Consider the following 17,213-nt stretch of genomic DNA (forward strand, 5'->3'; position numbering starts at 1 on the left):
ACATCGACTGATTTGCAGATATTGAATCATCCTTGCATCCCTGGGATAAATCCCACTTGGCCATGGTGTATGATCCTTTTAATGTATTGTTGGATTTGATTTCCTAATATTTTGTTGAGGATTTTTGCATCTATGTTCATCCATGATACTTGCCTATAATTTTCTTTTTTAGTGATATCTTTGTCAGGTTTCAGTATCAGGGTGATGTTGGCCTTGTAGAATGAGTTCGGTGAAGTTCCTCTGCAATTTTTGGAATAGTTTAAGAAGGATAAGCATTAAGTCTTCTCTAAATGTTTGGTAATATTCACCTGTGAAGGAATCTGGTCCTGGACTTTTATTTGTTGGGAGTTTTTCTTTATTACCGATTCAATATCACTATCTGTAAGTGGTCTGTTCATATTTTTCATTTCATCTTGGTTCAGGCTTGGGAGATTGTACATTTCTAGGAATTTGTCCATTTCTTCTAGGTAGTCCATTTTTATTAATATGTAGTTATCTGTAGTAGTCTCTTAAGCTCCTTTATATTTCTGTGATGTTGGTTGTAACTTCTCCTTTTTCATTTCTTCTCCTTTTTCGTTTCTGTTTCATTCAATTTTATTGATCTGGATCCTGTCTTGGGCCCTGGGACCTCTGGCTGCAGGGTCCTGGGTGTTCCAGGTCTAGTGCGTGTGCACTAGAGTGTGGGGCCAGGTCCTGGGCCTTCTAGTGGACAGAACCTTGACCGGGGTGGCTGTGGGCTCTGGGGGTATTAAAGTAGCCTGCCTGCTGGTAGGTGGGGCTGTGGCCCCCACAGGTAGTTGCTTGGCCTGAGGTGTCCCAGTATTGGTGCCAAAAGCCTGGTGGGTAGGGTAAGGTCCTGGCATTAATTAGCTAGAGGGAGGATCCCAAAATGGCACTTGCAAGCACCAGTGTCCTTGTGGTAGAATGAGCTCCCGAAATGGCTGCAGCCAGTGTCTATGTCCCCAGAGTGAGCCCCAATTGCCTCTTGCTTCTCCAGGAGACTCTCCAAGATCAGCAGGTGGGTCTGACCCAGGTCCCTTTCAAATTACTGCTTCTGCCCTGGGTCCTGGAGCATGTGAAATTTGTGTGCACCCTTTAAGAGTAGAGTCTCTATTTCCCCCAAACCTGTGGGTCTCTGCTGGCCTTCAAAGCCAAACATTCTGGGGGGTTGTTTTTCCAGTGCAAGACCCCCAGGATGGTGAGCCTGATTCCTCACTCAGATTCCTCACTCCTTGTGAAGAACCTCTGCAATTGTCATTTTTTTCTCAGGGGTATGGGTCTTGATAACCCCTGACCTCCTTCTTGTCTCCTTGTGGTTCCTTCTTTATATCTTTAGTTATAGAAGATCTTTTCTAGTAGACTCCAGTGTTTCTCATCAATAGCCGCTCTGTCAACAGCTTTACTTCTGGTATGCCCACGAGAGGAGGTGCGCTTATTGTCCTTCTACTCCACCATCTTTCCACACTGTCTTGATTACAGTACCTTTGCAGTTTTGAAACTGGTAAATGTGAGTCCTCCAACTTTGTTGTTGTTGTTTCAAGATCTTTTTGGCTATTATGAGTTCTTTGTTATAGTTTTCAATATACAAGTCTTGTACTTCGGTTGTTAAATTTATTCAGTATCTTCACTGAATATCTTCAAGTTTATTGATACTTTCTTCTGCTAGTTGAAATCTGTTCTTAAGTCCTTCTAGTGAATTTTTCATTTCAGTTATACTTTTCAACTACAAATTTTCTGTATGTTCCTTTTTACCATTTTTATCTCTTTATTAATATTCTTTTTTGTTGAGACATCATTCTTAAACTTTTCTTTTATTCTTTAAACATGGCTTTTGTTAGTCCTTTGAACATATTTATAATGATTGAGTTAATGTTTTTGTCTAGTAAGTCCAACATTTGGACTTCCTCAGGGACATTTTCTATTGGCTGGGAGTTTTTTTCTGTATACAGAACACACTTTCTTGTTCCTTTGTATGTCTTATAATTTTCTGTTGAAAATTGAACATTTAAAAAATATAATGTGACAATTGACCATTCTGCACACCAGATTCCCCTCCTTCCCAGGGTTTGTTGTAGTTCACATTTATTATTATTTGTTGTTGCTGCTGCTGCTGCTGTTTATTTAGCAATTTTTCAGAATTAATTCATTCTGCAAAGTCAGTATTCTTTATTATGTGTGGCCACTGTAGTCTCTGCTTAGTTAGCTTAGTGGTCAGCTAATGAATAGATAGAGATTTCCTAAATGTCTTGAACCAATAAGTCTCTCAACCTTTGCCAATTTCCTCTCTGTGTGCATGCCTTTACTGGTCAAATAGGCAGTTTACAACTCAGCCTTTGCCTACATTTCTTACGTGTATAGACCCTCAAGATCAGCCAGAGATAAGAGATTAGGGCTTTCTCAGCTCTTTTCTTGGCATGTGCATAGCTCTGTACATGCAGATGACCTTTTAGATTCCCAGGAATTTGTCAGAGCTTTCCAAGGCCCCCACCAACATCTCAGTCCCAGTTTTTCTTTTAAAATTTTTGCTCAGCTCCTTGTTAGTCCCAGTTGCAACCACTGCTTCAGACAGCTGCAATGTTAAAAACTTCCCACTGATTATTTTCAACAAATACCCTAACAATAAGGCTGTTTGCCCAGAGAAAGTTCTGAAAGCCCTGAGAATTCAGCTTTATAGGCAATTTGCAGACAGGTCATATAGTGACAATTCTCTGGAAATGAAGCTTTTTGGAGTACTCCAAGCCCATCCTGTCCCCTCCCTATTGGCTGCTAGTTTGCTGGTCTTCATGGCTATCATAGTTGCAAGGCTGTTGGTTTCTAAGGCTACTTGAAGAGGTGGGGTAAGAGGGATGGGAACAGGGCAAGTTAAAATGCCTCGATGCTCACTATGTTTAATGAGATTCAGCCATTTTTCTTAAACAAATGCTCCTTGAATTGTTGCAAGTCTTTGCTTAATTTCTAGAGTTCTGAAAATGTTGGTTTAGACTGTTTTTGCTCATTGCTTTTCTGGAGGAGTAGGTTTTTCAGGGGTCCTCACTCTACCATTCTGTAAGTGCTTCTCCTGAAAAAACATTTATAAATATCTCTTTGATTCAATTCTACATTTTTTGTTTTCTTTCCACTCACACAGAATACATCTCTCCTCTTTTCTCCTTCAGCGAGTGAATTAAAATCAGAGAAGAAGTATGAAAAAAGCATATTTTCTGATTTTTTTCAGTAGTTTCCTTGTGCTACAGTAGTATAGAGGAAAGTGTCAGGCAGGAGCAAGGTGAACCAAAGCTGTTTCTTTCCAAAGAAACAAATATAAATCCAGAAGCACAGTCTTTCTAGTTCTATGATAGTCACAAAATGAACTGGGACAGGAGACATGTTCGATTAAGGAGACTTGGAAAGGATATGTAATATTCCATGAAGAAAAGTGCTTTAATGCCTGAGTTTCCTGTAGGGAGAAGAGTGGAGTTCCTAAACAGGACAGGTATGTGATGATTACTCAACTCTGAATTTCACTTTGCCGGTATTAACCCCTTCTCACAGCTTCCTTCAAATGTCAGATGCTGAGGTGAATGAGAGGCAAAATAAAACCACCACCAGTACATTCCCCTTCATGAGCAAAATTGGAATTGGCAAAGGGTCATGGTGACAGATACAAGAAGATTCATTCCTCGTGATATCTTGGGCCAAATTCCAGAAGCCAGTTCATCTTAGGGAGGAGTGGGCCAGAGATTTGCATGTATGACCTCACCCAGAAGTTCCAGCCCCAGAGCATATAAACAGGTGAGTTGTAGCTCTTACCCAGTTCCAGGCCCAGCAGTTTCCAAACAGATCAAGACCATGGCAATCCTTGGGCCCCTGCTGCTGCCACTGGGGCTGTTTCTGTGCCTTGGACTGCTGTGTTCTCCTGCCAGCTGTATAAGTCACAAAGACAACTGCAAGTTCTTCAGTAAGGTCACTGTCATCACTTCCTCAGGAATCCATGCCAACCCAAACGTCTATAAAAGCAATACAGTCTACACAGGTAAGTAGAAGCCATTCTCTCTGCTGTCCTCTGTTCTCTGAGGGTAGATAAAACCAGAATTGCAGAACATACCCCTCCATCCCTGCTCTCAATAACACAAACAAAACATGTGTTTTTGACCCGTCTGGGACACAGAGGCAGAAAGAGGGAGAATGAGAACATGTGAGAGGATGGGTTGGGTGGGACTATTTCCTATTTCTGCATGTCCCCTGTGTGAACCTGAGCCATGGGAGTCATTACATCCCAACACTCAGGTTAACCGAATCCCAGCAAAAGCACAACTGCGGCAAGTTCTCTCACTTAAATAATTTGGGCTTTTTTTTTTTTTTTTTACTTAAAACAGTCTGTATTGGGGGGAGCATTTTTATTATTTTATGGGATAAAAATTGCACCACAGTTTGTAGTCTTTTCCCATCCACTTGATGAAACAATGCCACCATGGATGATTGTATACGGCACAACTCCAGGAGACGCTGTTCACTTTTAGTCTGTGGGTGGAAAATCTAGTGAGCTAGACAGGGAAAGTATTACTATCCCATCTGATAAATGAGGAGCCTGAAGCTGAGAGAAGTTAAATGACTTGCTCAGGGTCTCACGGACTAATAAGTGGCAGAACTGCCTCTTGAATCTTAGTCTGTTCATTACTAATCCAGTGCTTTTCTTTGAGGTGCCTAGAAATATTTTATAGATATTGGGATCAGTCAAACCTACAAGTCAAGGCAAGTGCTCTCAAATAACTTTCATGATAACAACAAATTTAATATGACTGTTTACATATACTAATGTATTTAGTCCTCACAATGACCTACTAGGTAGATACTGTTGTCATTCCGTGTGTCAATGAGAAAACAGAGGTAGAGATGCTAGTGACTTGCTCAGGTCACAGAGCCGCTTAAATGATGGACCTGGGATGTGAACCCGAGCATTCTAGCTTCAGAGACCCTGCTCTTAACCACTACACTATATGCCTCTCAGTTAAGGTAATGAGAGCTAAGACGTCATACTGTGTGCTGAGTACTGTTCTAAGGGTAAATGCTATTATCTTCCCCACTTTACAGATGAGAACTGAAGCACAGGAAAGTTAACGTTTTACCCAAGGTCACTAGTAGGTTGCACAGCTAATATTTGAACCTAAATAATAGCCAAGATTTGTCCTGCTTTGTCTAGCCAGGCCGTCCAGCTTCAGAGCCTGACTCCTCATCTACCATGTTATCCTGCCTCTCTTAGAACTCTAACCAAATTTTGCAGAGAACACCAGGGTGATATCTATACCCATGCTCTACAGATTCCAGGCTTCAGCAGGAGAATGCCTATGGCCTGCCTTCACACACTCATCCTGGCTAGTCCTTTTCTCTATTTTTTCTTGGGGACTGTCACTAAGTGCCTCAGCTGTGGTGGGCCTCCCTATGTCCCACTCCCTCAGGCAGCAGATCTTGTCCTAAACAGGGCAGGGAGGGTAATCTTGTGATTCAAGATGAGGACCAGGAGGGCATGTGTGTGACCTTGTATACAGAACAGGACCTGGATGGTCAGAGATCTCAGACCTCTGACCTAAGGTAACACATCACGAGGTGAAGAATTTTGCTGTTGAAATGGAAGAAAAAGAAACCTATCTTGTGAAGATGCAAGGGGTGAGGGGTTGGAGGTGGGGGTGGCAGAGGAGCCATGTGAAAGTAGGAAGACAGAAGAAAGAAGGATCAAAAGATGATCCGTAAGACCCCTTGAAAGGGAACGTGCTGGATGAGAGGGACATCACAGCATTTACAGAGGCGTCGGGTAGAGCAGAGAGAAAGGAGAACAGGAACTAAGGCTCACTGAATGCCCACTACGTGTCTTGTACTTCCCCAAACTTCGTGTGATTTCATCTCAGAACAGAAACGTGCTAAAGCTCTGTGATAAACTGACTCACTATAGGAATGATTTAAGTTGAGAATCAAAATCCTATGCCCTCGGAGGTGTGATGTACCAGATTGCACACCTAGAATTACACAGCAGGCTCCGTGGTTTCCTTGGGTCATCATAGGAACTTGCTGGGACTCGGAACTTCTGGGGAGACTGAGTAAATGCCCACACAGGCCAACTGCTTCTCCTCATTTTAATATTGAAATTTTTTTTATTTTCAGGGTTTGTGTTAACATTGGTAAGACATGTACAAATGGTTTGGCTGGTTCCAAGACACAACTGCATCTCAGGCAATATCTTAGAACAGGTTCTCTTGAGTCTGACTTGGTATCAGTCAAAGAAACTCATAAGGTAGTAGCATTTGTATTACAACTGCTCTGGCTAAGCATCTGCCTCCATTTTTTACTTCCGTGGGCAAGAGAAATGTAACTTGCTTGCCTTTTTTTCCTGAACCTTCAGCTTTAAGGCACTATGCAACACTGGATGCACAACTTTTTAAAAGCCAATCAATGAGTATTTATTTAGTGCCCTCCAGGTGCCCAGAACTGGGCTGGCCAGATACGTAGGTGAAACTACAGCGTGTAGTACAAGCCAGAATGTAATTAAGTCCTCAACTCTATAGTAAAAAAAAAAAAAAAAAAAAAATACATGATTCAGGAGTGAGAGAAAAAGAGCCCAGAAGTGGGACATCAGCAGGACCTTGGAGAGTAAGTGGGGATGTGATGTGAGATGAGAAGGAAGGAAGATTCCAGACGGGCACCAGACATGAACAAAGGCCAGGGGCAGGCAAGCCAGGTGTGTCTGCAGAAGCAGAGGGAGCCTGGATGCCCTGGAGTGGGGGTGGAAACAGCGGAGTGAGCTGGGTTATGAGGATCATAAGAGCCATGCGCTGGGTACTGCAAGCAACAGAAGCAGAAATATAAAACCAGAAACGTTTAGAGGCTCTAGAAGAGCACTTTGAAGGTTTTGGACAGGTGTGTGTCCTGATGGAAGTGTTGAGTGTGGAAGTCTGATCAGGCTGAAGCCTGAAGGGAGGGGACTGTGGAGGCCAGGAATCTGGATAATACAGATAACTAGGAGGGATGAAAGGCAGATGTAAGCCAGAGAGGGGGGTGGAAAACAGAAGGAAGGACAAAGGCAAGCCCAGGGGAGAGCTGACAGGCTTGATGACTGGATGACACGGTCAGTGTCAGTCGCTCATCACCATCCACCGCAGCACCAAGTACACACATCTAGGACATATGTCAGGTTCTCGCTGAGCAAGTCAGGGCGGGGGGTGGGGGGGGGTGGGGGGGGCGGGGCGGGTGGAGATCTGTCTCAGATTTGTTTTTGACTGGCAAAAACAAACAGAACAGAGAAATGTGTTTCGTGCTAAGAATAACAATGGCAACTTATCCAACACCCACCAGTATTAAAGTCTTTACATTCTTCTCTTCAGTCTCCCAGGAACCTTTCAAGATAAGGTATCATGATCTCCATACAATGAGAGATAATGTCATTATCCTCAGACCTAGAACCAACCCTAGTGCAAAGCGGGCATTCAATAAATATTTGTGGAGTGAATGATGAACAGGAAAGAAACCACTGATTTAAATGTTAGGGCTAGGATTCAGATCCAGGACTGTCTAATCCTACTGTGCTACAAAATCAATTTTCGTTATTTTGTAAAGGAGAAGCCTTTAAAACAATTTGGGGTGGCTGAGAGGATCCTAGCATTGAGAAATTTGTTCAGAAGGGATCTTCTAAGGGAGGAAATGGACAAACCGAAATAGTCTCTTGAAATTCCGTATTACACATCAGGAGGCTGAAAATAACAGGTGGAATTAAAAAGTGTCAGTGGGGTCCCTGTGGGCACACGCTGGGCTAGGTCAACAGGTGAGACTCACCTGAGTGGAGGGGGTCAGGGAACCCTAAGTGGTTACTTAGCGGTACTTGGATTTGGGCCTTGGCAGGTACTTGGACTAGGTACCCGGATTAGGGCCTCTGGGTCTGAGAGGCCCCCCTTCCCTCACTCTCAACAACAAAGACCAAGAACATCAGCATTTCTGGAACCAGGAAATAGGCTTTGCTTTGACTTGGCAGTAACAGTTCCTTATTTCTTGAAGCACTTCCCTGGAGGCCCACTTGACCCTTCCACATGCATCCACCCCCTCTCTCCCCACACTCCACTCCTCCCGAGAGAAGGGCAGAACTCTCATCTGGCAGATAGGAACGGGGCTCAAGAGGTTAAAGGTCAGCCAGGACCTCATCCCTGATACGTAGCAAAACCAGGGCCAGAGTACAGGTCTTCTTTTGTTCACCTTTTCCTGTAGAAAACTTGGAAAACACAAAGAAGAACTAGGAAGAAAATAAAAACCATCTATCACCCCACAACCAAGAAATCCCCATAGTTAATATCTTGATGAATTTCCTTCCAGACTTTTTTCAACTTATTTCACAAAAATGGGACCACACTATATTTACATACTACTTGTAACTTTCTTTTTTCATACTTAATTTTGAGTTCATGACCCCCATCTCTTGTCTTACTGCACAGATGACTGATTGTTTCCTTCTCATTTCCTCCTAGTGTCAGTTCCTGTGAATAACGGTATTAGCTCTGTGGTCCTGCGAGCAACGGACCAGCACAACTCAGTCATTGGCTCCTGGCAAAAAGGTGACAAGTATTGCAACGGCAGCGTCTTGTACCACGTGAAGAACCCACACAGCAAGTTCAAGGCAAAATGGGTATCTCCTAGTTCCATGAACATAACTGCAGTCGAGCTACAGTAAGAACCTATCCATATATGATTTGCTTTGGGCTTTTACAATTTCATATTATGTTTGTACAGTTTTATACTGACCTTGTGGACTCAAAATACAATCCAGCTATGATGTGGATAATTCAGTAGCTGTACTCCTTTTCTGCCTCACCGTTCTTTGTCCTACCTTTATCTGTAGAAGTTTATACATCACACACACACACACACACACACACACACACACCAGGTATGCTCAACATAAACAGAAAGAATTGGTGTTAAAGAAAACCAGAGCTGGATAGTAGTTAAAGCAAAACTAATGAATGAATGAACAAAAACAGATTGTATTCAGGACTATCACAATAAGAGAAAAGAGACCTCAGTATGGAACAAGTCTAAACTCTGAATACAACATGGGCAAGTGGGAATTTACAGCCCAGGAACAGGGTGAGGGCTCAGTGGATGGAAAATCACTAAGAGGAAACATCAAGACGTGTAAGGGGGCTCTGGCTAAACTGACCTAACAGGATTCTTGCTTAAGGGAGGCCAAGCTGATCTGATATCACCTGGGGGATAGTAGAGGATGAGGAATTCAATCAGATAATAAAGGTGATCAGATATCAAGGGTGGGATGTTCTTGCTAAACTGACTTATGAGGATTCTGGCTAAAACTGGATTTTACAAGGAAGTGCACAGATGGGCCTAGGAGAAGGTTCCAGAGCCTGACTAAACTTTGGTCAAGCAAAGAATCCTTGTCACTGGCACCCAGTTTGCTTCAAATTCTCTATATTCCCTCCTACTCCCACCCAATTCACTCCTATTAGTCTGGGGCAGACAGTACTCCACAGCCAGGCAGGTTGGGGGAAGCAGCAGCAAACAGTTAAAAATAAAGACACTCGTCTTGGAACCATCTGGCCACCTGAGTGTTCCCCTCTCTGCCAATGCCCAGGGCAGTCCTCCAGGAGCCCTTGCTAAACTGGGGGTGCAGAGAAGCTGCCAGTAGCCAAGAGCCTGGAGGAGGGGTACTCAGTCCCCATTGTTACCAAACCGAACTTGGGTCCACTTGCCTGCCGAACAGCAGAGCCAATTTACTGACTCCAGGTTGCGGTGAAGGAAAGTGCAGCGTTTATTGCAGGCGCCAAGCAAGGAGAACAGGTGGCTCATACTCAGAAGACCCGGCCTCCACAATGGCTTTCAGGGAAGGTCTTTGAAAGGCCACATTTGGGGTGAAGTTTTCAGGGGGCATGACTTTCTTCTGATTGGTTGGTGGTGGTGAGGTAACAGGGTGATGCTTCAGGAATCTGAATCATCAACCTTCTGATTCCAACCAGTCTGGGGTCTACGTGCTTGTGGTCACCATGTAGTCACCATCCTCCACTTGGGCAGCGGTCTTAGTTTCTGCAGAACAACTCACAGATATGTATCAGATTGTTATATGTAACCCTTGAGGAGAACTAGGACTCTGTTTTATCACTGAAGTATTATTTCTTGACTGCTTTCCTTTGTTTCTGCATTCCCTCACTTCCCTAATTACTAACTGCTTAAGTCTGCTCTTTGGAACTCAAGGAGGGTCTAGGAGACTAAAGCCTTTCTCTACAAACAAGAAATGGGGGGACATGGAGGGGCTTTTGTACTAGGGCGGGCCCCCAGGGTCCTGCTTGGTTTCAGTCCCCCCGTTTCTTTGATACTCTTCAATCCTAAGGGGAATGGGGGTGGGAGTGGGGCAAGAAAGAGGATAAAGTTTTTGATAGAGTGGTTAATCATAAACTCAGCAAGGGATCTCAGTTTTAGGGGGACTCGGTTTCACCATGACACAGAGAATCATTTTTTAAAGCATAGAATCATTTTGGAAATGGCTTGCTGGCAGAAAGTGTGATGATTGTACAATAGAACTGGCTTCCTCCTGTTGTACAAAATGGACACACTCAGATTCTGAGGTGAGGCCACCTGGGGACTCTAACAAAAAAACTTCCCTCCCGGCTAGGGATTTATTTTCAAGTTCACTTTAAGAACCAAATGTTGAGAGGTCCTTACACTTTCAGACTGTCATTTTGTACTGAAAGGGCAGGTCTGACCACCAGGCCATGTCCACTATGAACTGCCACCAGGTCTCTGTAGACAGCGGTGATGGTGATGCTGCTAAGTCACTCCGGCCTCTCCAGCCATGCCCGGGCCTGGTCGGACCTGGCTGGCTCTGGAGGAGGTGCTATTATGCCCACAGAGAGACCTGCAAGAGTCAAATCCAAAGGGAGCTGCTACAACCCAGCCTCATGACAGCAGCCCCTTAGAAGCCGGCCAGGGCTAATGAGGGCAATGGTTTTCCTTTCATCTCACCTCCTTAAGGCCTCCACACTCCATGCAACAACAGATGAAACACCAAATGGTGGTGACAATCTTCAATGGAAACAGCACATTCCCACCGACAGTGCGGTCTCCAGACCCCTCTTTACTCGCACCTGCTGTGTTGCACTGGCCTCTCTGCTTGTTTACGATGTACACACACAGCTCTGATCAGCGAGGCTGACAAGGGGAGGGGAGCAGCACATACAATGGGGGAAGCCCACTACGCTGAGTAGCACACAAAAGGCAACATGAAGAGGTTCCTGCCCACCGAACTTTACAATGAGGGTTGGGAGGCAGGGCCTATACAGAAATAATTACTGAGGTTACACAGCACTTCCTCAGGTCCCTGAACCCCCAGATCAAGCTCCGCTCCCTGTTTACTCACTCTCATCACTGCCACTGCTTCGTTAGAGCACATATCACGACTGCAATCACTTACTTGTCAGTTGACTATTCGTTTAAAGTCTCCAGGGTAAGAACCACGCCTGCTGTGTTCACCACTGTTCCCTCAGCAGTGAGCACAGTGACTGGCATGTAGTGCACTCTCATTAATTTTTCAATGTGTGAACAAGAGACTGATATAATAATGGGCCCAATGATATCAGAACAACAGACCAAGCTGTACAGATCATTTAATGAACATTAAGCACCTATGACGCTACGTGTCAGGCGTTGTTGACAAAAGAACTTGCCCTCGAAGAGCTGGCCCTCCAGTCGGGGGCAGAGGCTCACAGCAAGGCAGTGCAGTAGAGGGGCCTGTCTCTCTGACGGAGCTCTGTCTGGCTCCATGACAACCAGGAGAAACAATTTCATAGAGGTTACTGTCGAGTCTGTGGGCAGATGTGCCCAGGACTGGTATTACAAGCAGAAAGACTAGCCTGAACAAAGACCAGCTGTGTATACCAGCCTGTGGGGAATTCAGGGTGCTGGTGTTGGTGGGGGAGAGGGATGGACTTGATCTTGTCTGGAGCAAAGCTGTGGAAGATCTTGGTCCAGACAGTATACAGCAGACCAGTACTGAACGATCTGCTACTTGTGCTGTAAAGAATTGAAGCACAAAAGGAACTAAGAGGTTGGGGTCCCCTGGGAAGGCAGCAATGTGAGCTGAACTTGCGAATTCCTCACCATTATCTCTCATCAATTTGCCCTCCACAGAGCCTTCACAGTCGATTTCCACAACATGGCTAGAGCTTCTGTTAAGATACTGAAAAGAAATGGTAAGTTCCTCTGCAGTCTATTTACATATCGGGCAGTGAAATCCATTGGCCCGGAAAATTATCTTGTGGGTGCCCTAGAAAAAAGTCTTCTAATCATGCGTTACCCAGATACCAGTTGAGTCTCCCAGCACCTTGAGGTCTACATAAGATTAGCTCAACCCCTTATCCTGTGCCCTGTGGAAAACAAAAGCCAATTCCAAGGGGCCTTCGATTCTCATGGTCACTTGTGGCTCCAGACGCCGGCTTCCTCAGGAGCTGTTTCCATTCAACACCACACAGACGTGGATATGGAAGTTGGTTCCTTCCCCAATTTTCACAAGAATACCAACTCACACAGAGTCTTCACTGGTATAGCAGACTTTACCGAAGGGTTTAAGGGATGAGAAGGGAGATTTGCACAAAGCAGGGTTGATAGCGTAGAAAACCAATAATTTCATTAGTTCTCAGAGTGGCCTCTGGCCTCCAGCACAACCACCAGGAATTTCCACTGGCCTTTCCCAGGCTGTAGTCCTCAACCTCTAACCATTCTGAGGCTCCCTGCCCTTCTCCCTTCTCGGCACCCTTCCTTCTTTATCTCTCTCTCCCAAGCAAAAACAAATTCAAGAAACTGAGGTTCAGAAAAGATAGGTAATTTGCCCAAGGCCACACAGAAAGTAAATGGCAAAACGAGGACTCAAATTCCACATCTAATACTTTTCTCGACTTTTCGTAAACTTACTTTAAAACTATAAAGACAATCTTCTTTTTTTAATGAAGTTTTTAAATACAAGCTTCAACCAAGAACAAGTAACATTAGTCTTTCTCAGTGTCCAGGTAACAGGTCTTCCTCGTGAGCCCCCAAACACTGAAATACATCTAGTACGCTGCCCATTTTCCTGTCAGTCAAGCATTGCAAATGTGATCAAAGGCATATCTATCTTCAACAACAAATATTAAAGTGATTATGCCTAATGAAACTATTATATGAAAGCCTTAACTGTTTCCTTGGTGGTTTCCCCTCTGTGAAAAGTTTGGGATGTTATTTTCTTTCTCCAGGACATTTTTGAAATGAACACTTGTATAGATGCTAGGAAAGGAAAAAAAAAAGTTTGTCTCTAGTCAGGACTCCTTAGCTCCATGCTAATAAAATCCAGATTTTTAAAAAGGAGAAGAAAGCGGTTCTGTTCAGACTTTGGGCTCAGTGGTGCGCTAGAGAAACATTTGTCCTGAGGAAATGCTAAATGAGATAAGACAATGCCACAGAGCTGGAAGGCACCCTGCAAGTGGGCAGAATGTACAGGTCTGCGCAAATCACTTGGCATTTCCCTTCTTCGTCATTATAGTCCCCTCTGTGGTTCACTCAGACCCTTGGAAGTATCATTGCCAAGCTCCAGTTTTTCAGAATCAGACAACCTCCCAGGGGTGTAGGCCCGGCTTTCTCTGCTTCTCTGCAAGGCAACCTCAGAGAACTAACATGTGGTCAGATCACCACCTGTGAAAATGACCAATGCCTCAGACACCACAAAAAGGGATTCAAGCATTTGGACAGGGCCTCCTTCCACTTCCTTTAAAGCAGAGTCAGCCATCCTCAAGCCTGGATGGTGTCTAGTTCTTATAACCTTTACATGGGAACTTTGAAATTAGCAAAAAAAAATAAAATAAAATTGTACCACTCTGGATCATATTTGCACTGATTGATCGAATATAATATTAAGGACATGAGGACATTTGAAGGCAGACTACCTTCCCAACAGCAAATTCAACAGTTATGTAAGTTCAGTATAAATTCCTTCTTCCATAGATCTTAAGGTCAGAGTGTTTCTTATTTTTTGTTCCTTAACATCCTGTACCCCTAGTTTCCCCTCCTCTATATACACTTGGCCCTTGCGAAGTGTTCACTGAATTCTGCCATGAACTCTGGCTCCAGCATTCCATCACATTAGCCTCGTTTCTCTAGTGCCTACTCACCACCCAAAAGAGGTCCTGATGCCATTTTTTTTTCCCAGGGAAAACCTCAAACTTGACCACCAAGATCTCCACAATCAAGCCAACCACAACCTCAATCCCAACCCACAAGCTAACCACAACCCTGACCCACAAACTAACCACAAGCCCGACCCACAAACTAACCACAAACCCGACCCACAAACTAACCACAAGCCCGACCCACAAACTAACCACAAGCCCGACCCACAAACTAACCACAACCCACAAACTAACCACAAGCCCGACCCACAAACTAACCACAGCCCACAAACTAACCACAAGCCCGACCCACAAACTAACCACAGCCCACAAACTAACCACAACCCCGACCCACAAACTAACCACAGCCCACAAACTAACCACAACCCCGACCCACAAACTAACCACAGCCCACAAACTAACCACAACCCCGACCCACAAACTAACCACAACCCACAAACTAACCACAACCCCGACCCACAAACTAACCACAACCCACAAACTAACCACAACCCCGACCCACAAACTAACCACAACCCACAAACTAACCACAACCCCGACCCACAAACTAACCACAACCCACAAACTAACCACAACCCCGACCCACAAACTAACCACAACCCACAAACTAACCACAACCCCGACCCACAAACTAACCACAGCCCACAAACTAACCACAACCCCGACCCACAAACTAACCACAGCCCACAAACTAACCACAACCCCGACCCACAAACTAACCACAACCCACAAACTAACCACAACCCCGACCCACAAACTAACCACAACCCACAAACTAACCACAACCCCGACCCACAAACTAACCACAACCCACAAACTAACCACAAGTCCGACCCACAAACTAACCACAACCCACAAACTAACCACAAGCCCGACCCACAAACTAACCACAACCCACAAACTAACCACAACCCCGACCCACAAACTAACCACAAGCCCGACCCACAAACTAACCACAACCCCGACCCACAAACTAACCACAACCCCAACCCACAAACTAACCACAAACCCAACCCACAAACTAAACACAACCCCGACCCACAAACTAACCACAACCCCGACCCACAAAATAACCACAACCCACACCCACAAAATAACCACAACCCCGACCCACAAACTAACCACAACCCACACCCACAAAATAACCACAACCCACAAGCTAACCACAACCCGAACCACAGCCAAAAGCTTAGCCAACAGAGCCTTCCTCAGCCCCTTGAGAGATGCCATTCAGATCCTGCTCGTCTTTCTCATCAGCAAACTCCTCTTCTAGAAGGAAGCTGGGGGAACAACTGCTTCTGCCTCCACTGCATCCTTCTATGTTCAGTCCCAAGCCAGGGCTCTGACCTGTGTGAATGAAGACTCTGTGTTCTCAGAGGTACAACTCTACTGCCACTGCTTCAGACCCAAGCGGAGACCTGAGGGTCACTTAGTGGAGGGGAGCCAGTCCGCTCACTGCTGTTCAACTGGAGATCTCAGGACACAAATTAGGCTTTTTGTAACCTGGTCTGGGTGTAAATTGGAATTCTGGCTCTTAATTTAACATGTCGACAGCCAATTCCACAGTCAATCTAAACTTTTGTTTAGATGCAACACCAGTAGTATTTGAAGGGAAAGAAAATAAGAATGTACCATGTCTGAGTAGCCAAGGATAGGGAAAGATTATGGTATAAAGGCATTATTTTCTGTCATACCAAATACGCTATGCTTCAAGCAAGAGTCATGAATGTGTTAAATTCAAATATGTCTTTAATGAGTGATTAACTTAAAATACAGAAAATGTCATCTAATTTTATTCATTTATGTGAGCATTTAAAAATCAATGGATATAAAATAGGTAACTAATAAGGACCTACTGTATAGCAAAGGGAACTCTACTCAATGCTCTGTAATGGCCTATATGGGAAAAGAATCTAAAAGAGTGGATATATGTATATGTAAAACTGATTCACTTTGCCGTACACATGAAACTAACATAACACTGTAAATCAACTATACTCCAATAAAATTTTTTTTAAATCAACAGAATGGTGAGAGTGTATATATTTTTAAGGCCAGGTATAAAAGTAAAATTTTCTCAATTTTAACTTTTCTCAGGTGCAAACTGGTCATTTTTCCCCTAATGGTAACTTCCACTAAGAGGAATGGGCAAAATATTTATAATACTCATAATACAATATAAAACCAAAAGTAAGTATGGTATTTCCTGTAATAAGCAACTGCATTTTCTTTTCGTAGTTACGTTAAATTCCAGGATGCCAACATTCAGTGACTGGATGCCAACTTCCAGCTGGCCTTCCTCAGGGACAGTTTCTGTCAACTTCTTCTTTCTCCCTGTGAATAGGCCATACTTTCCTATCTCGTGTGTCTAATTTTTGTTGAAAACTTAACATTTTCAATATTATAATGGTGACTCTGGAAATCATATTCTCCCTTCTCATCAGGGTACGCTGTTGTTGCTTGTCGAGGGCTGCAATCATCCATTTGTCTAGTAACTTTTCTAAACTAGTTTTGCAACGACTGCGTTCCTTGTTGAATGTGGTCACTGAAGTCTCTCTTCTGTTCTCTCAGTGGTCAGCCAGTGACTGACAGATTTTCATGTATGTCAAAATTTAGCAGCCTCTTTCCTCATTAAGCATTCCCCTAACAACTATAAGGGTTTTTTTATTAGAGTCTAGAGCTCGGAAAAAGTTGACCCTGACAGATTTTGCCAGTTTAATGGCTGCTTCAGTGGAGGGACCAGTTCTTGGCACTCCTGACTCCACAATTTTCTGTGATGTCACTTGGTAGCCACCAGAGGTATCTGCCAGGCGCTATACTCAGCACTTTATAGGCGTCATCTCACGTAATCCTCACAACAACCCTATGAGATATAGCCATTTTACAGAGGACGACACTCAGGCAGAGAGAGAGAAATAATTTGCCCAAAGTCATTCAGTGAATACACAGTGAAGCTAGTGGGTTTTGAAGAGTGGTCTATACCACTTTAGAGCCTGCACTTTAACCAGGACACCCTAAGGGCACTGTTGAGAA

General features: G+C 44.2%; 1 protein-coding gene across 1 annotated transcript; it reads left to right on the top strand.

Moving 5' to 3' along the window:
• Positions 1–3,828: 3,828 nt before the first annotated feature.
• On the top strand, positions 3,829–15,453 carry PLET1 (placenta expressed transcript 1; the record flags this gene model as incomplete). Its single annotated transcript, XM_081240661.1, has 4 exons — positions 3,829–4,012; positions 8,484–8,682; positions 12,452–12,563; positions 15,340–15,453. 4 exons carry the CDS (start codon positions 3,829–3,831, stop codon positions 15,451–15,453), a joined length of 609 nt encoding a protein of 202 aa, XP_081096787.1.
• Between the last annotated feature and the right edge of the window lie 1,760 nt (positions 15,454–17,213).

This window comes from Mesoplodon bidens (genome assembly GCF_964165515.1).
Source record: "Mesoplodon bidens genome assembly, chromosome: 7".
Lineage (NCBI taxonomy): Eukaryota > Metazoa > Chordata > Mammalia > Artiodactyla > Ziphiidae > Mesoplodon > Mesoplodon bidens.